The following is a 21037-nucleotide window of genomic DNA, read 5'->3' on the forward strand; positions in this document are numbered from 1 at the left end:
AATGCTGCCAGTTTGGAATTGCTCCTACATTTGGAAGTTCATGCTGTGATAGTAGAAATGTAAGTTCAAGGGACAAACCAACATACTTGTCTTGGTATAAGGCTAGTAAGTCATAAAGCACTTCTAGAGCCACACTTTCACAGTGAAAAAGCACTGCTTGAATGTGGTTTGTTATTCTATACTGCTTATTAAGAAAGCTATTCTTTTGCCTTCATCATTATAAATGATGTCTTTGGGAGACTGGCAGTCTCTTCTTGCTTCCCTCCCTCCACCCCATTTAAAAAACATTCATTGTTGCAGGGATGTATCTTTCAGGGCTTTTGGCCCAACTCCACTGCTGGTTCATAAGGCTGATTGTCTTCAGAGGAGTTACACCAAAAACGCATTTGGCCTTTTGTGCTTGGAGTATAATTGGTGGAACTGGCTAGACACTGGGTTTGGGACCTGGGATTGCAATTAGAGCCATGTCAACATACTTTTCAATGTGACTAGTGATTCAGGGTCCTCCACTTTGGGAGGTTTCTTAACTGATCTTTTCTCTGAAAGTGGGGAGGAGTCTGTCTGGGGATCAAAGCCATCCCCAGATTCCCATTAGTGAGCCCACTCATACTGTTGTTTATTAGTAATTAGTAACCTGTATCATTAGTCACTCTGAAAAGTCTTGCATATATTTTATATGGCGGTTGTTTATATTCACTTTGCTGTTGGTCTCAACCTTCATTTGAAGAGTCTTGACATCCCTTATTAATTTTCCATATGTTAAGCCCTCATTAGGTTAGTGTGGGTTATGCCCAGATCATCCAAGAGACAATATATCCCCTAGGCATGATCAGCATAATTACAATTAAACACTTTGGACCAGATCCTTGTCTCATAAAAACTGGTCTAGCTTCTCTGAAGGCAAGGACAGATATCAGGGATGGAAATGGACCCTTTATCTTAACAGCTGTAGCCCTGCAGATGAGTTCCCAATGACTTTTTTAAGCTCTCATTTTGTCTATGGCTATTAAAGATCCTCTTTGGTGAGTATTTGTACAGCTGCATCTTTAGGACTTTGTGACCTCTACATCATCTCACAAGAGAGCTTTTGCAAGAGCAGCCATATGAAATGCTCTTAAAACGATTGAAAAATGTATTCATTAAACTGTGTGAATGTTTTTCCCTGTCAAAAACCTTGTAAACGCTCATCCATCTGCGGTGTCTATGGTGGCAGTATGCTGACATTTTCCATTCCTTGGCTAACCTCTGCCAGCCCAGAACTACACCTTCTGTTTCTGGCCTTCAGTAGCAGTTAAAGAGTAGAACCGAACTCCCACATAGAAGACCTGGTATCTGTGCTTCCACATCACGAAGCATGCCGATAGACACACCAGGGCTGTGACCAGATTGAGAGCCATCTGCAGAAGTAGGTACAGGTTGAGCATGCTGGTGAGGCTGTCACAGTCAGCTGCATCCTGGTAGATGAAGGTTCTACCAAGGGGGTCTGCAGTGTCCAGTTTGCACTGGCAGGACTCAAAGATGGTGTTGCAGGTAAATTTTGTCATCTGCAAATAATGATGTGCAGCAAAAGCCACTGCCAAAACACAGGCAACCAGACCCAGGGCACTCAGGAGAAAATACATCAACTGAAAGAAAGCAAAAAAAAAGAAAAAATAAAGAAAAAAACTTCACTTTTTCCAGCTACATGGGTAATGAGGAACACAGAATGAACGCTTGCATATGGACTTCACAGGGAACACATGCATTCAATGTACTACTTGGACACTGTACTCTTCAGAAATTGCAAGATAGCTATAAGTCCCAAGTGATGCAAAGTTTAGCAAGTGAGTTGGTTCCAGCTGGGATAGAGCTAATTTAGAGATAATTTTCTTCCTGGTAGCTAATACAGTGCTGTGGTTTGGATGTAGGTTGAGAATAATGCTGATAACACAACAATGTTTTAGTTGTTACTGAGTAATTCTTATTCCAAGTTAAGGACTTTTCGGTCTTTCATGCTCTGCCAGTAAGGAGGGGCACAAGAAGGTGGGAGGGAGCAGAGACCCAAACTAGTCAAAGGGATATTCCATACCACAGCATGTCATGCTCAGTATACAAACTGGGAAGAGTTGGTCAGGACCCACTGATTGATTGCTGGTCTGAGACAGGCTGGGTATCGGTCAGCGGGTTGTGCACAATTGTATTATGCATCACTTGTGTTTATAGGGGTTTATTCCTCTCTCTTTTTGTCATCTCCCTTTTTTATTATTATTGTTGTTATTTCTGTTGTTTTTGTCATTATATTTTACTTTATTTCAGTTGTGAAACCGTTCTTAACTCATTAGTTTTACCTTTTTTCAGATTCTCCTCCCCATCCCACCAGGGGCAGGGTGACTGAGCAAGCAGCTGCATGGTGCTCAGTTGCTGGCTGGGGTAAATCATGGCAGCAGGTTATCTCAAGAACAGTAATCCTGCCTTGCATATTTTATATGAGTATTGCCTTGTAATTTTGAGACCTGAAGAAAGCACTGAGAAATCAATGTCTCTATACAGCCAGAAGCTTTAGAGAGAGGGAGGGAGCATCTTCCTTGTACCTGCATGGGCCAGAGTCATCAGCTGAGATAAATCAATAAAGTTGCCTTGAAGCAGAGCTGAGCAGACTGAGGCTCGGGCTGACATCCCAGGCTGTACTGAGAAGTAGGTGTTTTTGAAAGTTTGTTCATGTGTTATTCCCGGCTCTTGGTTTGCATGCCCAAACAAATCTGATTTATACTTGCAAATCAGGCAGCGAGGTGGCTGATCTGCTGCTTGTGGCCCTATGAATGCAGCCAGCCTACTTGCTTACCAGGTCCTACTGTGGAGCATGAATTCAGATCTCCACAAAAAGGGCATGCTGTGCTCAATCTCCCTCTAAAACTTGCCCCATAAACATGGAGAAGTCTTTCAACGGTGTGAAAGAGCAGTGAGCGCCCTTTATATCTCAGCGATATGGCATGAGAAGAACAAGGGTCTGCTTGTCACTCCACTACTCCTTACACCAGTGGCAGCTTTAAAATAGAGTGGCTTTTATCACGAGTAGCTATGTAGAATCCACCTCCACAAATACATGGAAACTGGCAGCAACTCAGACCCTTTGTCACTCTGAGTTACACCTGAGACCTTCAGATACCAGAGCATATGGACTTCCCTCACTTTTGATAGCTGGAACTGGCAGTTGCTGTGCTGCATACAAAATATGTGTGAATGTATTTTAAAATCATATTCTGTGTTTAGCCAAAATAGCATTTTTGGTTCTGTTCAGCACTGTAGAAACATTTATTTTTCTTGGCGTCTTATCTGTCAGACACATGGCATGGTTGGGAATCTGTTATTTTAAACAGCAGCTTCTCTCTTTCTCTCTCTTAACCTCAATACTGCAAGCAAACTATCAATATAAAAGCATTTTTTATGACCTTGAAACTCCAAGTATGTATGTCTTGATAAAATTCATGCTCCTGGTGTATTTCTCTTCTATCTACAGCATTGAATCAATCTTCCTATTCATTTGCCAGTTTGAAAAATAAAATATTTGGGCTTATTGCAGATCTTAAAGCACTGTATAAATTTTCTCCCCAGATCACCAAATTCTTAAAGCAAGATCTTAATTTCCAAGACTTGGCTACTATTAAATTTATTGACTTCGCGTGCAGCCTTAAACCAAGAGCAGCTTCAAAATGAGGGTGGCTCTTACTAAATGCAATTACTTTCAAGGAAAAGGTCCATAAGAAAGGCGAAGTTGGAGAATCTCACCTCTTCATATAAAGCACAGAAAAAAATGGAGAACTACTGACTGATGGGCCCCTTACAAGCAAAGATGTGGTAATTCATAAACTGATGGCATTACTTTAAAAGATGGTGCAAATGTGTTTGATAGAGATAATGGAAAATGGACATTCTCTAAGGGATGAAAGTTGTGCAATATAGGAGTCCTAGTGGACTGTCTGGAAGTCCCCAGATTCAGACCATCAGAAGACAGAATCAGGGCTCCCTAATAAATGAGATATTAAGCCAAGACTACACAATGTGCCTGATTCTCTCTTGGCAGGTATTTTATTTAGCTGTCAACTTCTACCCAAATTCAGGACAAAATAGGGTGAAATCCACAACCTAAGCTACACTCCAAGTACAGTAAGCAAGAATTTGCCTGTTCTGTACCTAAATGAAAGGAAATCCCAGTATCCAAATTACATGGGCAGCTCTTCCAGCAATCCTCAGAGCCAAACAGAGATGCATGGGGCCATTGGCGATTTCCAAATAGCTTATTATTCTCACAAGATGTTTGCAGAGGAATCTCTCTGCAAGCTGCTGAAAATGAACACATTTCCAAATATCAAAGGTGAGGCAAATGCAAGTACTGCCTGTGAGTGAGTACAAGACAACAAGCGCTGAGATCCCATCAGCAGATCAACCACATGCCAGCCCTGGAGGCAACTTCAGTATCGCAAATACAACCCTGTAGTAAGCTCTGCCCAGGAACCAGAACTTGCCACTGGAAAACCATTTTTTAACAGCCTCAGAGAGATAGGCATTGCAATTGCTGTTTGAATAGAAGGAGAAAAAGGAAGCAGGAAGAGACAGCATATGATGAGGTCAGAGCATGGCAGCTCTCCCTCCTCCAGGTTCCTTATATGAGGAAGAAACTTTTAACAATATTTACTGGCAAAAGTTTTGCTCTGTGTCAAATAACATTCAAGAACCTAAGATGGATCGAGTTCCTTGTGGAAAAGGCTTCTCATAGTTGTCAGAGGTGAAACCAGAAGTGTTTGCAGACATGGATCCAGGGGACCTCTTCTGAAGCTGATGGTGACTCAGGCGTGACTGTGCAGGGAACAGGAACCTCAGTGTGTGCTATGGCGTGGGAAGCTGGGGCTGTGCGAGCAGGGGGGTGTCATGCTACTGTGGAAGATGCTGTGATGAGGACCACAGTGAATGATCTGTCAAATATTAGCAGATAGCCCAGGAAGTTCACAGGAGATCTCAAGATTTTCCTGCGTGGGGTTTTTTGGTTGGTTGGTTGGTTTTGGACAAGGGAAGAGGATGTCCCTTCTCAAATACACACATAATAGCTGGACATGCGGCTTTGCCATACTACAGGGCATGCTTCCTGCTGATGCAGAGATGGGGCAAAGCTGAAATTTAGCCTGGGGCTTGCCATTGCTCCCCCAAAGGGCAAAGCCACCCTCCCTTTGGGTGGTGGTCTTCCTTTTTCATGGATGCACAGGGTGCTGCGAATACCCTCAGTAGTCTCATGAAGAGACTTCTGCCAAAAGGATTTCTAACACCTCCTCCTTTAACAGGATCCAGGGCTCATGCAAGTATGAAATGAAAGAAGCGGCTGTTGAGAAGGAGGAAGGCAGAGAGGACTGCACGTGCCTCCTGCTGTGTCCCACCCCGAGGGAGTCACTCACAGTGGTCATAGGGTCACCTCAGGGGTTAACCAAAATCCCCTAGGCCTGTAACTGTGTGTGGTCCTCCTTCCAAAGTGACCCTTGGGCTAGGCAAGGGATTCCAGAGTGCTCTTTGTGCTGCAGAGAAGTCCAGCCAAGATTTTCTTCTAGGACGATGCTCAGCAGCCATGTGCAGTCTCAGTGGGCACCAGCCTGAGGGCAGGGCCTGGGCTAGGGAACAAGTCCCTGGGAAGACAGCCACAGCAGATAGGGCTGAACCCAACCCCACTGCTAGATGAAACATCAGGCCCCCGAGCAGGAGAGAATGACCAGAGTTACTTGGCTTTGTCTCATGATTGCAATTTTGCATCCTCAGCCTTGTGACATTTTTTGGTTCAGAGACAGCCTTTCACTGGCAGCTGAAGATCTGAAAAGTGATATTGGGGATTTAGATGAGTCCTAAGATGAGATGTATGACCAAAGGGCTGCAGGAGACTCTTAGCTCCAACTTGGTTTAAAATAGGTACGTGCCCCACAGCCAGAAGCCATTTCTTCAGAAAGGCAGTGAAGGGGGGAGGCACTGTGGAAAAATGGCTCCCAGTGTGAACATGGGACAGGAGAGATGAAAAACCTGGTCAAGATGCAGTTTTGTGGCATGCTGCAATAGGAAACCTTTTGGGGAGGAGAATGCCTCGGGTAGACATCAGTCCATGGGCTATGGACCGAACCAGAAGTCTTTCAAGGGAGACTTCAGCTCTAATTCTGCCAGGTGATGAGGAATGACCCATTTTACTTCTACATTCTCGCTGAAGCAATGGCTCATGTTCCTCACTGCCAGGGTGGGCGGTGTTACTAAGGGTGGCAGAGACATCTGAGCTGCCCAGCCCAACATGCCATTCCCACCACGAGGGATGACTCCCTTCCTGCTTGGATGCCAAGTTCAATTTAATGCTGCAGGGCAAGCAATAAAAAGCCTGGCGAGGCAGCTCCTGCCCAGCCCAGCAGCTCCCTGGGCAGCTATAAGGCTTACTTGGGGGTGTAAAGGTGATGGGCGAGAATGTGGAGGCAATCAAAGGGCAGAAACAATTGTTCTTCTCCCTTTTTTTATGTAAGTACGGGAGAAGCTTGAGAGAGGCACAAAAGACACACCGGGGTCTAATTTCTAAAGGGAGGATGAATGCCAGGTTTCAAAAAGCCACTCCTTGCATTTTATTTCCTTCTGCCTTTTTCAGTTAATAATCACTGTTATTTTGTGTTGCCTGCATCAGTATTTTTCTTGGTTGTTATGTGTCTGCAAAATATTAAGAGCCTGGAAAATTACAATAATAAGAAAAAATAGCCCAGGAAAATGGTGTTAAAAATGCCCCATCAGGAACAAGCATTCTTAGCCTTTTCTAGCCATTTACCAGTGTCAATGAAGCATAGTTTTGGGGACTAAGGCAGGGCATGGTGCACGGTTTTTGCACCTCTATTACAATGCTCAGACGGGAATTTGCTTAGTGGAAGAATGCTTTATTCTATGGTTGGCTAATGCTTTCCCATGTTCACTAGTGCCTCACCCTGACACAAGGCACCATGTGCTGATACATAGCTGTCAGTGCTCAGGTACAGCCTCTCTATTCCCATCCATGGAGGTGGGCAGGTAGAGATTTGCAGCCACAATTTTTCATAGCCACTTGTGCCTATGCAGTTTCTTATTTCATAGTGAGGAGCAAATCTGCTGCAAGATGCTGAGATGCTTCTCAGTTCACATTAAAAATTAAAATTTGATTGAAGTGAGCCCATTTTATGACACCCTACATCTGATCCAACTCTCTATGAGTATTTCTACTTCATCAGTAACCCTCAGTCTTTCACTGAACACTTCCCAAGTTATTCCAGCTTTGTTGATCCAGATCTCTTTGATATTCTTAAAACATAGAAAAAAAAAAAAAAAGATCTGTTTTGTTCTGATATTGCTCTGATTTGAAATATTTGTTATTATAGTTTCCCCTTTATAGGCTACAGTTTCTTCCTTAGCTGCCTGGAAAATACCAGAAAACCATTATTGCATTTCAGGTGCATTTTCACTTCTTTTCATGTGGTCTTAAAAATATCTCCAGTATCAGTTTTTCTGATTATATTTAACAACATGAGAAGGAAAATAGACTAAACTAAAGTCGAGGTACCTTTACTGTGAACTGCACACACGTCTTCTCATCAGGTTGGTATGAAATGCAAAGCATAACAAATCCCACTAAGGACACCACACAAACCTGCAACAGAAGAGATATAAAATGTGTCAAAGAAAATAAACTAACAAATAAACCCACAAAAATAATTATTTATTTATTTTTTTTTTAAAGCTCAAACACCTTCCTGTGTTAGCAGGACCGTAACTCAAGGGGCAGTGTGTAAGTGAAGTTGTCCAAGTAGGGGCTACAGCCATGCATGTAAGAGCCTTGTACTTGTGGATGCATCTGCGAGGAGGGAAGAACTTTACCTCTCACTTTACAGGCACTGAAGTATGAAAAACTTACTCACAGGGACTTTTTGAATCAGACCTACAAAGACACAGCCCCGCAATAGCCTTGAGGATATATTTTGAGGTTTTGCCCATGTAACTAATGATCAAAAAGGAGCAGAAGGCTTATAAAGTTGGACTTGCAAGCCCAAAGAGCACCACTCTGTGTACCACTGGGCGCTGCCAGGGTTTTTATGTCATCAGTGCAAGTTGTAAATCAGTAGCCATAGCTGCCATTGGATAAGAAGCAGCACAGTTTATAGGGGTGGCTTTCACCCTTTCCTAGAGCAGACACCTTCTCAAAGAAGACATGTCTCCTGCAACCTGCATTTTAGCCCTGTGGCAGTAATTTCTGAAGGTTAACAGCAATGAAAAAGTATTTACATACTTTATTATTGGTTTAACCATCTTTACTATTAATTCTGAAGATTGATATTTATTTGCAGGAGCACATATTCACTGGATGGCACTTTCCAGCCATGTAAGGGGGAAGATCCTGCTCTGAGGAGCTAGCCCAGTATGATAAGCGTTAGAAGGAACCTTAGCTGAGATCAGCCAGCACACTTTCAGAGGTCTTGTCTTCACACATGGCCAGGAGTAAGTGTTGACCTCCTTGCTAGGAGCACCTTGATTATAAATGATAGTTATTAAATTCTCAGTGACAACAGCAAGAAACTGTATTTCCCCCCCCCCACTTCGTTTTACTTCAGGGGGTTTGAAGACTTCTCATTAATTTGAGGTGTTCTGCTTTCCCAGAGCAGTGGGCTTTGCCTTCTCAGGCCAGACTTAGGTGTGAGTTGACTTTGCTCAAGGGTGGGACTACACCATGGAGATGCCAGCAGGAGTGTGGGACTCCTTCATGGCCCCATCCCTGCCTGCTTGCTGTGTGTTCTGGCACTGCTGCTCACATCCAGATACCCAGCTCCACAGGGAACTGCTTGATCCGCAGTGAAAAATGCGTAAGTGTCTTTCTAGACAGCAATGGTGAAACACATTTCCTTTATGATCTAATGCGTAAAATACCCCAGTTTTCTTTATATCTTCATTATTGGCATAAGGCACTAGGCAGCACCCCTGTGAAGGAAGAGTGCCTCTCAATACACGGGGTGTCATGCCCTCAAGAACCTGTGTGATTAATAACACTTTTCCCCATAAAGTTTTATTTCATGTCATTTCAGTAGGACATGAATAGAAGTATTGCCTGAGAACATTTCTAAAGAAAGCGTCAGTATTATTTACTCCTTTCCATGTCATGTGTATTTATATTCTGGTCCTATGACTTACACATGGCCTCCAATTTATTTGTTTTCTTCTTTTTATTGTTGACAGCCATAGCTGACAGGGCTGTCGGGGGAAAAAACAACCCTCCTTGTCAAAGGTCCTTCAGTGCTGGATTTCTTTTTGCCCTATAGTGCTTCTACGTGACTCACCCATGTTTTATTTCTCAGGATTAATCACCTATGTCCTTGTTCCCTTGGACTGTGTATTAATCTTTTAATTCAATTAACATGCCCATAAAACTTAAATCTTAAGGACATCATATCTAGTGATACCCAAATGATAAATTCCTCCAGTGGTGGTAGTGACTGAAGGAAAGAACACGAAGTGAGAACTAAAAAATATTCTTAAATATACTCGCTTAACATTACATGCCCAAAGTCATGTGAAATCAAAGGGGCTGCTCATGTCAAAGCTAAACCTAAGTATTTGCAGGACCTGGTGCTGAAGGATCTTGTTATGAGCAAAAAATTAGACTTGCTTTGTTTCCACTACACTAGGAGGCATTTACGCTTACAGGAACCAAGGGCCAGATTTGCCTTCAGGTTACTCCTGTGAGACATCATGGGACTGTGCCTGTTTTCCCACAGAAAGCCGACAGAGCTGCATTCATTGTCGAAGGCAGAGTCAGATACCAGCAGTGAAATACTCTCTCTACCACCAAGTGCCTAGCACAGCTTCTGCAAAAACCCCACCATATTTCAATGTGGCAGGATCAGGTCTCCTCAGAAAGCTTCCCCTACAAAAGACTGCCGTTCAAAAGGATTTCCATTCCTGCACATGCTTTCTAAAGTTCCTCTGGGATTTTAATAATATACTCAGGGATACTTGAAGAGGCACACTTGTAGAGAGGTACTTAGAAAAGATTACGCTGGGTCAGGATTCCAGCGAGTCTTGGGCAGGATATTTCAGAAGGCTTAAATATTTCTTTTATAACAATATGCCAACATTTGCTTTTAACCAGAGATGTGTATTTTTGCAACTAAAAGTAAAAAATAATGTTGCTGAGAATTATGACCCATAGATATTTTACATTTTAGTTCTTTAAAGGTAAATTTGATCATCGGAGCAAACCAAAGTGTGGAACATTTATACAGAAAACGGCTTTATGCTTCTATTTTATACATTATTAATAGACCAGTTTTGAATTATACCTGTGAATTGGAATAGAATAACTTTAAAAATCCTCTGTTAAGTATTTTTTAGGACCCGCTAAGTAACTAAGACAGCTGCAGGCACATTACAGATGCTGTTGATGCTGATTGCTAAGTAGCATTAGGTAATCCTGTGTCCTAATGCTTCAATAGCCACTGCAATATCCCAGCATGAGGCATACATTTCCTATGCCTTATTGACCAAGCACACAACATAAAATGCAATTGAACTTGCTTTAGCACTTGCTTGCCACCAGTCGATACGTATTTGTTATACAAATAAAATAGGTCCTATAAGAGCTGCCGAATAGCAGTTAATTAGATCAGCTTTTGTAACTGTAATCTGGAAAGCTAGAAATATGCATTTCTGTGCTGAGTAAATTTCAACTCTACTTCATTTCAAGATCCTATTTAAAAATTTCCAGATGGACTAATACACCATTTACAGAATAGGTAGTGGTATGAAAGGCTATCCAAGGAAAGAATTTATATCTAGAAAAGTGCTGTCTAGAAAAAGACCCGAATGTAATACAGAAGTATTTAGGAAGGGTACAACTTTAATTTTGGTTAAGGCATACCCTGGGAAACATCTCAGTCCCCAACCCTGGGAAAACAGCTCGTTACTAGAGCTGGCTAAGAAACATGAGATATTTATGCTGTAGAAAAGTTTCAATACTACTTTTTTGTTTCACGGGAAGCAATAGACCTTCTTCCACTGGACAGGAACATCTCAGGGTGGAAAAGTCACTTAAGAATTATTGGGTTTTAAACTACAGATTTGAAGTAGACATTTTCCAAGTTGGCCCCACTCCAAAGAGGGCTAGAGACTGTTGTCAGGAGAACTGAATCAATTTTCTATGGATTTAATCAGGAATGGGACCTGACCCAACTGCATTGAAAAGTGGGTCCTGGTTAATTTGCCTGGAAGGATCCCTGCACTCATGGAGATCTAGCATGCCGTCCTTGGCTCTTCAGGACTTTGGCAAACCAGCTCTCCCTGCATGCTAGCATAACTGGGTGTTTCTCACAGCTTGGAGCCTCACACACTGCAGCAAAATAGATGGCTCAACAGTGAGACTGCAACCATACCACAGTACACGTTCGATACTTGCAAGGAGAATGCCTTTACATATCTTGATCATCTTAAAACCAGAACTCAAGCAGTAAATAAGATCAATTTCAGTCTTTGTGCACCCCAAATCCCTCACCATCAGCGTTACTTTAGCTGGTGTCACTGTGCTGAAGAGCTCCAGCTATCACTGAAACTCAGCAGGTTGACACCATGCCCAGCATGGTGCCAGCATCCTCCTGCATCAGCCAAGCCTGTCCCTCCCACTAAACTTATGACACTTCTTAAAAGTGTCATGGGTGAGAAAAACAGGCTTGTCATCTCCAACAGGAACACACAGATGGCAATGCAGAAGGGTGTTTGGACAAAGCCCACAGACATTGCTACCCAGAGAGGACTACAAGGTTGGGGCAAGGGAGCTGCTCTCCCTGTCCTCAACTCCCTGCAGCTCACTCATCTCTGGTCCTACAAGGACTAAGCACAAGGTGTACGAGGAGCATAAGGGCACCACATGGTAGTGATGAAGATGGGTACGTAATGTATGTAACTGGGGGAAATAGGAGCGCATAAAGCACATATTTCCACTGTGGTTTGCATTCATTACTTTTGCATGCTAATATATTAATGTGGCTTGCTTTATTTCAACAGATTTCAAACCACAGATTTCTCTAATCTGACTGCATCTCTCCTTTGTATGTTTGTGAATCTGTCTTTTCTTTTGTTACTGCTACAGTTTTAGCCTGAGTGTTGCTATAGACTAGGTGGTTTTTGCCAGCAAAGTGTTTCCTACCCAGAGCATCTTTGAAACTCTGGCACATGGGTAAAGCAGGAGAGTTGGAAACCACCAAGAAATAAAGGAAGGAGGCAACAGCCTGGTTCAAAGGAGCATCTGTGTTCTATGCCATATCACAAGACAAATGCTGCAACCACTCACAACGAGATATTATAGGTCATCAGCTCTTGTTATGGGGGCTTGTTAGCAAGAACCTCCTGCAACAACCTTCAGGGGCAGAACACAAACACCTTGGAGGACAATACCTCTCAAATATATACGATGCAATACCACACAGCATTGCTGAGACCCACAGGTGGGTGGACTCTTCCTTTTTAATATGAATGTAACCTCTCAACCTTCAGGGCAATGATTAATGTAATAATGAAGAACTTTTCATTATAAACAAGTTATTTTATTGTTACTCACTTCAAGAGACTAAAGATCCTTCTGTTTGTAGAGACAAGGGTAAAGAACTTTTCTATCTCTAGTAGCTACCTCTGAAGTCTCTGGCTTACCCTCAGAGGTGATATTTGGCTTGATGGCTAACCTGCTTTATCAGATATAGCAAGGCTTAGTTCCTATCCACAACTTTGAAGAAGCCATGTTATCCATCAAATTTGACACTCCCAATGGGCATAGACTTTGATGTAAGAAATAACTTTTTTTTATCAGTTTTGCCATGACGAACCAGGATCGTCTCTGATGCCAGACATCTGTATAGGCTGTTGCAGACAGCATCACTGATGATTATTCACTTTATGATGTTTGAGGAAACTGCAGTGAAAGCTGGTGTTACAGGCAGCTTTCACTGCTAGCTTTCATCAGCCTCAGGTCAGCCTGGGTCTCAGTACCACACGTAAAAGAAGCCAGTCTGCCACACAGAGGTATTGCACCTTAATGGTTTTTTTCTGTTTACAGATTTCTTATTAGGTTTAAGGATAGTCTAGTTGAATATAAATTACTCCCAGTATTAATAGCTGTAACAATAATGATAAACATGTATATTGTGGTTGCAGGCAAAGGCCATCATCAACTAGGAAATCATTCTCTTAACAGCCATAAAACCCATCATAACTGACCATCCCTGCCCACCTACAGAATAAAATAATGATGTCTTAACTACAGGTCCCTTCAAGCCATACAATAACACACCCCAGCAGATGCATGATTCTGTAAAGTCATCAAAACCCTGCAAGAACATTCATAATCAAATGAAACGGTATTTTTCCTTAGCAATATTTGCTGCTTATGTCAGTTGCTCAGCAGAGAAAATTGTCACTTGTGCTATGATAAGATTTAATTCCCAAGTCAAAGGCTACCATCACTTCCAAAGCAGGAGCTGCGGCAGCAGTCCATTACTGCTGTTAAATCAGAAATATACTGCTGGGTGGTTAAATGCCTGAGGGAATGAAAACAAAACCAAAAAAGTTAAAAGTTCCAAGAGCCAGTAGTGATTTGCAGTGTAAGAAGTGCAAGCATGGCTGAGTGCTACATGAAAATGACTTTGAGATGTGTCCATGACTATAAATCTATGGAAAGCCATGATCTCTATAGCCATAAGGTTGCCTAGGTGAGGAAACCTGTTTGAACAATCTCCCTCTCCAAACCTTACCTAGGCTTTTTGCACAAGCAAGGTCGAGCCAGGAACAGTGATTACCTCCCTCCTTCCCCTCAAGGCTGTAGCTAGACCAAGGGGCTAAACCACACTGGTGTCCAAAGTTAGATAGCCCTTGACCAGGTATCACACAGACGTTCTCAAACCATTCTTACAGAACATTTCAGCATTTTCTCCCATCAGTTTTCTAACTTATATCTGATCAAAATAGAAGTATGGATTTGAGATAATGAAGCAACAATGCATACTCACTCTTAGAAAATGATGAGATTTAATGGCAGAGGGCTCTGAGGAATACAGCTTTGGTGCTACACACGTATACGGCTACAAACAAGCACTGGAAACCCCACCATAGCATATTGCATGCACTGTACCTTGCATACCATCCAGAGTTTCACATAGTTTGGAGAAGGTTCAATTAAATACCTAAACTTGGAGGCTCTTCTTGAAGGCAGTTCTTCCTCAGACCTTTTGATATTAGCCCATGGCTAATTGAAGCTAGCTTGTATAAAAAATGGATGCCTGCCTGCCTATAATTTCCATTAGTGGAATGGTGCTTTGATGGCACAGTTGTAAAGTGCCACCTTTCATTTAAAATTGGTATGGGTTTCCCTAATAACAAGTAAAAGTTAAAAACGCAACAAAGCTATACAGGAGGGAAAGCCTGACTGAAAGCCACCTCCACAATCGCTGTAGAAAAGGTGTCAAAAGCAACAACAACAAAACCCCAGCAAGGAGCCAGGGCTAACAAGAAAGCATCTCTCTTCTTTCATGCTTTAAAAGAGAACACATTTCGGGGGGTTTTGAATAGTCAATCACCCCCCATGTCAATACGGACGGGGATCGGTTGCCTCTCGCTCTAGCTGGGGATGCTTCCCAATTATTGACCCTCTCTAAGAAGATAAAAAGGTTGCCTCACACAGAAAGTGGTTGTCTGATGATTAGAAGGGCCACCACTGTGCAGCCAGAGCGTCCAGCCTTGTGGAAGAATGTTAGAATGTTAAATCCAGCAGGTGTGAGGACGTGGAAAGAGAAAGGCAAGGAGGCTGACAGGGGTTCACCCAGACAGGTTTGCTTAGTTTTATCATGTGAGAAAGGCTTTCAGGTGGGAAAATCTATAGAGCTTCATCTGTGGGGAAACTGTCACAGACAATGCAGCCCATGAATTTCTTTGTCACATGGAGCCAGGGAAACTATCTATGTTACAGAGCAGCTACAGGTACAGCAAATTCATTCCAGTCCAGAGGAGCACAGGCTTAACCACCTCCAGCTAATCATGAGGACACAGCCCCAGTTTCTAACTTATATCACTTTATAGCACAGTACCATCCTTCTTTCCCTAGACGTCTGTATACAATGCTTCATTCCTTCAGCATCCATCTCGCAACAACATTCTCAAAGCTTCTTTTTAACAGTTATATGCATCGCCATCATTGCATCCATTTTCAGGATGAAAATCCCAGCTCATGGCCTCTCCCTGTTGCTATCTTCTACCATTTCAAAAGTTCAGCTTAATTTTAGGGGTCTTGCTGCTTCCCTAGGAACTCAGGATGCCAGAGTGACTTTGTCAAGAGCTATACATGCCGAAGAGGGTGCTGGGTGTGGGGAGCTTCCTGCCCTTCCAGCCTCAAAATGGCACAAACCCTGACAGCCTAAAGAGGCAGAGGCTGAGTTAGCACTGCCTGTTAAGGGCAGCACTATTGATTTTGGCACTCGGGTTTACCAGCCCATGAGCACGTGCTGAGTCAGTGGCAGGACCCACCATCTGAGTCAGACTCATGCAGGAGTACATCAATTAAACAAACATCTCTATTATTATCATCATCTGATAGGAATACACAGTGTCAGGAGATAGTCCTGGTTGTTTGCTGCCTATGTTGTACGAAGCACTAAAAGATCTTTGAAGCATGAAAGCCAGCCAAACTCCTCTGCCAGCCCAGGTTGCCTTGCACCATTCCCTGGTGCAGCCATGCAATGCCTTGCATCTCCTGCAAACCATCCCTCACAGCTGCTTTTTTCAGCCATCATGGGATCTTCATTTGTCTCACTTGTCTGTAAGATGCTCAAAGCAAAGAATTTGTTTCCTAAAATTCTGTCTTTTTTTTTTTTTGAAGTCTCTTTAAAACTTAGACATAAACATTTCTGACTCCAAGTAAACAAAGAATAATTAAGTTGCTTTTTCAGCTGAAAGTCTGCCTGCCTTTTGCACCACAAAGCCCCACATCAGCCTCACTTCATCAGGGCAGAGAACCCAATGCTTGAACACTGATGCCAGAAAGCAACAAGCCATGGCTACCCCTTGGGTAAAGCTCAGGCACCTTCTGGCCTGGGAAACACAGATGAGATGTGGCCATGAAAGGGCTAAGCAGGGAGAAGCACCAGAGCTCCTGGGCTGAGGGCTCAGCCCCTGACAGATCTTTTGCGATACTTTTTGCAATAACATAAGTGACATCTGGAGCCGTGAGCTGCTTGAGAAACAGCTTTTTTTTTTTGCTTAATGTCTTTTAAAACCCCAGTTTCGTGTAGATCCAACCATATATATGGATCTTAAATAACTTTCTGACAGAAATAATAAACACCCTGGATAATCATTTCTGATGAGCACTTCTGTAACTTTCTTAACTGCCTGAGTCTGCAAAATGGGCCTGCAAGGGAGCTTGCCTGTGAAAACTCTGATGCTCTCAACTTTTGATCACAGGAAATAATCTAAGAGCAGATTTTTCAAGGGGAAATACATCATTTCTTTTTCTGGGTGTCAAAAGGCCACAAGCTAATGAAAAAGAATGAAAAGGATACCATTAATATCTACTGTTTCTGCAACACTTTTCATCTGAGTATCTCAAAGCAAGGGCTGACAGATAGCCATTATTAACCCCACTTTACAGGGGAAATAACAAAGTCTTAGCAAGGTTAAGTAACTTGCCCAAAGCTATGCAGCAAGTCAGTGGCAAGACACAGAAAGGTGGGGGGGAGCAAAAATAAAGCCCTGCAGTCTTGGGTGGATTTGTGAAGATTTTGTCCAAGCTTCTTCAAAACAGCAAGAAGAAAGAGACTGCAAGGGTGGTACAGCCTGCAGTTTTGGGTGCCCCAGACAGGTCTCAGAGAGGAGAGACATAGGCATCTTCACTGTAAATGGCTACAGGTAGGTGAAACAAGTGTTTCAAACACCTGCCTGTTTTTAATTGTATTTATTATCCTGTCCCTAGCAACGTGGCATATTAATTTTACAGGGAATAGGTTGTTGAGACTGAAGCAGAAGTGGTAAATCACATAGGCTCTGTGGTTTCTGTCCATAAACCTTTCCTTTGGTTTCTGACTCATGTCCCACAGATTTCAGATGAAATGCATTTCCAACTAGTAGGTTTCATCCAGGTTTCGTGGTGAAATGATTCTGATGCAACACAAGCTGTATCTTTTCCTTCTGCAGGAGCTGCAGGAGGGAAGGGCTGGTGCCAGGCACCCCTCAGGGTATTGAGGACCTTCTCCTCTCCCTGTCAGTGAATCACTGGCTACATTTATTCCACAGGATGGCAAACCCAGTTCCTGGCCTGTGCTATTCTCACAAACCTAGGCAGTCAGGTTTTGAACCAGTTTAGTTCAGATTGCCTTGTGTGGTGCTCCTTGGTAGTTCTTTTGCTACTTTTCTAAAGCAGTTCCTTTTCATTCATGGCAATGCACGAAAGCACTTGATTTTCAGCAAGGAACACTATCACCATTTTGCCACTAATTAAGAAAAAAAAAAGAAAAAACCCAACCTTTCAGTCAATCAGGGTCTATTTAACACATTTACACTTTTCTGTCATTTTTCTGTCATGCTGCATTAACAGCCGTGGGGTCAAATCCAGCCCTGGTGTAATTCCAAAGGAGTAACACTAGGAATGAGCTTCACCCATTATCTCTAATGTTGCTAAAAAGGTCTCCATAATAGATTTTTTAAGTTCTTGATTCTGAATACTAATCAAGTCTTTTAAAAAGAGCACTTGAGTGGGATGCTACTAAAACAAATATGCTCTGGTATTTTACACCACATCTTTCTGTTCTGCTGCTCATTTCTTTGCAAACAAATGAGTTTTGGGAAGTCACTTTCTGCCATTAAGTTTGTTTTCAAGCAGCACCTGGGTTCATCCAGCCCCTACCTATATGCCCTGCATGCAGCCTTTCACAGCAGCCCAAGAGCCAGCCCACAGGACATCCAGCCACATGTAGGATGTCATAGCCAAGGGTCCTCCTTCACGGACCTGTTTACCCTCCCAGCTCTCTAGATGCCACTCCACAGCTCAGTAGCAGCACCCTGTGACCTGCACACCCAGAAACTCCAGCTCAGCCATTCCTGGACATAGCCATCCAATGTCCCAATGAGCACCAAATACCTCTATAGCGACACCACAGCACAGGAACAAAGTAAATGCACCATCATTTCATACCTCCTGCATTTTGTCCCTCAGATACGTGCTTTGTACTGCTTCCATAGCACATCAGCCATGGTCAAGCTTTGCCAGATGTGGTCATCTAAATGTCACTACTGCTTGTGGCTGTTGATAAAAGTGAGGGGTTAGAGCTCTGTTTTCAGAAAGTAGTGACTTTTGAGGGGTTTCAGGCCTCCCCAAGGGAGACCAGGCGTATGTGAATATCTCGGATGGATGCTGTTTGGACACTGATGACATTCAAATGGGCCAGGGGCTGCTTCGTTGACTTTTCTCATATGCCTAACTTCATTCTATTTCAGTCCAGCTCACTCTTTCCCTAGCTGTTTCTAGTGAAAGAGCCATTTCAAAACTGGGATACTACTCATGTGGTCTGGAAAACGTAAAATCTGACCACCCGAATCCCCAAAATAAACAAAAGCAGTGAAAATGTCACATGCTGCTATTTTATCATCTGTACTATCCTCTGGTTTGTAACAGTGAAAACCCCAGGAGGAAGCTCTGCTCCTGAGCAAGGGCAGGCTCTCACCCCACAAAATATCACATACCTCTTCAGCTGGAAGAGGAACAAGAAGGAACAGATGAGTAAGAGACCTCTTCCTTCAGCAGCTCAGGCCCTGCTCCTTCCACTCTTTGGGAGATCACCCAACAGGATTAATACAGAAAACCCTAAACAGTTGAGGTGTTCAGATAATCCTCTGACTAGCAAAGAATTACATTCGCAGAAGAGGCTCCCATAGCTGTTTAGCACATCAAGAAATCTTTAAGTACCTAAACATAAATTTATTTGCTGGGAGTTCTTACACTCTAACAACATACAAAACAGTGCTAACACATCAGTATGTATTTTTCCTGAAGCCTGCTGCCTAGGGAGGAAAAAATGCACACTAAATTACATCCATGGCACACCCCAGGCTCATAATCATAGAATCATAGAATAGTTAGGGTTGGAAAGGACCTGATGATCAAGTTCCAACCCCCCTGCCATGGGCAGGGACACCTCACACTAAACCATGTCACCCAAGGCTCTGTCCAATCTGGCCTTGAACACCGTCAGGGATGGAGCATTCACAGCTTCACTGGGCAACCCATTCCTGTGCCTCACCACCCTAACAGTAAAGAACTTCTTCCTTATATCTAACCTGAGCTTCCCTTGTTTAAGTGCGAACCCGTTACCACTTGTCCCATCACTACAGTCCCTAGTGAAACACTGACCCTGTCCCTCCACAGGTAAACAGCACACCCCTGAGCACACGACCATGCGGGTCTACACTGTGCACAGCACCGAGACCCCTCACCTTCTCCCCACCTCAGCAGGTGCTGGGACCAGCCGAGGCTTCCCCACCTGGGATGCCTCCTATTTACACCCAGCAGGACGCTGCCGTTTACCCTGTCACCACCAGCCCATGAGGCGAGGCTGGGGTGTCACTCAGAACTGCATGTGACTTGGCCAGCGGGCCCTGGGACGTGCTTTCTTTCCCTGCCACTCTACCCACCACTGAGCCATCCCCTTCCCCATGGCCACATGCGGTCTGTCCCACAGCTGTGGGAGCAGCAGGCAGGAAGAGGGTTAAATCACAGCGGTTCTATGACACTGCACAGCGAGGAAGCTGGAAAGAGCCATGCCTCTCCTCTCATTATTACCAACACACCCAGCTAAAAGTTGCAAATTCTAGAGTTGCGCTCCCACTTCTAAAACCTGATTGTTACAATTTGGTGAGGAAACGGGGAAGGCAGTGTAAGTAATCAGCGGGGTTTTTTTCAGCATCACCAGACAGGAGTTCACTGCAAAGCAGAAGTTACTAAATACATCTAGTGAACAGCAACCCTGCATTTTACTTAAGGTCTGCTGGGTATTGCAGGGAAGAATGAGAAAGACTGTGTTATTCTGCAGGAGCAGTTTCCTTGGGAAAGTATACCCAGACATTTAATGCCAGGAATATTTAGTTAGCATAACTCAAATGGTGTTGTGCATGCAGTTGGTTAGTCTGAAGTGGAGCGTCATGCAACTTGCATTAATGCTGGCAAAGGCACTTTATGGAGAAACAGACTTTATGCTTACAATTATCCCAGCCCAATATGGAGTGTCTCTGACTAGCAGAGAAGAACTGATGCCTGCCATAAGGAAGCCCAGCACTGTTACAGAGACGCCTAATGCCAGCTGCAACAAAGCAAACAGCAGTGGGAAACGGCAGCCACAACAAGTATGGGATTCCTCCTCCTGGCCAGCTTTGGGATCCTCCTTGGTTTTCTTCTGCTTCTTCTTCTTCTTCATCTCAGGCTCCTGCGTCTTGCTCGAGTCAGTGCCTCTCTCCCCTTCGGGTGCGTTCAGGGACGTGCTGTGTTGGGGTTTCTTCTCCTTCTTTCCCATGCCGACGAACTTTAGGTTTTCACGTGCGTGTGTGTGTGCGCACGCTGATGGGGGTGTGAGGTTTTTTGCCCCCCAAAGCTTTGCTTTGTGCTGGCTGAGTTGTTCCTGGTATTTGAATCAAGGAGGCTGAACAAATATGGAAAACATTTGGAGCAGATTGTCAGAGCTTCAAAATGCCACATATAGCCCAGAGAAGAGGGGGATTCAAGGGGGGTAGTGAACTGCCAACGTGCAGGCACCGGCTCTGCTGTGTACACACAAGGACTGTCTGTGTACACACAGCTGAGCATGCGTGCCACCACGGCTTACACACATAGGTGTGCGCACACACGAGTGAGTGTGCATGTCTGTGGGGGAGCTGGAAGGCAAAGACTGTGCAGGCAGTCTGCATTGCCAGCTGATAAACAGGAGGGAAATCTGTCTCAACAGGGAGGCGGGAGTGAATC

The 21037-nt window shown here is 43.7% G+C and overlaps 1 protein-coding gene across 1 annotated transcript; it reads right to left on the reverse strand.

The window, feature by feature from the left end:
• Positions 1 to 522: 522 nt before the first annotated feature.
• On the reverse strand, positions 523 to 20791 carry SSPN (sarcospan). Its single transcript, XM_061359849.1, has 3 exons — positions 20283 to 20791; positions 7571 to 7657; positions 523 to 1625 (listed from the first exon to the last, which is right to left on the reverse strand). Exons 1-3 carry the CDS (start codon positions 20589 to 20591, stop codon positions 1260 to 1262), a joined length of 762 nt encoding a protein of 253 aa, XP_061215833.1. The 5' UTR covers positions 20592 to 20791; the 3' UTR covers positions 523 to 1259.
• Positions 20792 to 21037: the final 246 nt, after the last annotated feature.

Source organism: Neopsephotus bourkii, unplaced genomic scaffold (assembly GCF_033783945.1).
Source record: "Neopsephotus bourkii isolate Nb327-2 ecotype Australia unplaced genomic scaffold, CSIRO-AGI_Nbou_v1 NB_107, whole genome shotgun sequence".
In the NCBI taxonomy this organism is placed as follows: Eukaryota; Metazoa; Chordata; class Aves; order Psittaciformes; family Psittacidae; genus Neopsephotus; species Neopsephotus bourkii.

Excerpts from the sequence above, each read along its gene's own strand:
- SSPN (XM_061359849.1), bottom strand. The coding sequence starts at position 20,591 with ATGGGAAAGAAGGAGAAGAAACCCCAACACAGCACGTCCCTGAACGCA. Across the intron at positions 7,658-20,282 it reads CATATTGGGCTGGGATAATT|GTTTGTGTGGTGTCCTTAGT; the intron begins GTAAGCATAAAG and ends CTTCTGTTGCAG. Across the intron at positions 1,626-7,570 it reads GTGTGCAGTTCACAGTAAAG|TTGATGTATTTTCTCCTGAG; the intron begins GTACCTCGACTT and ends GCTTTCTTTCAG.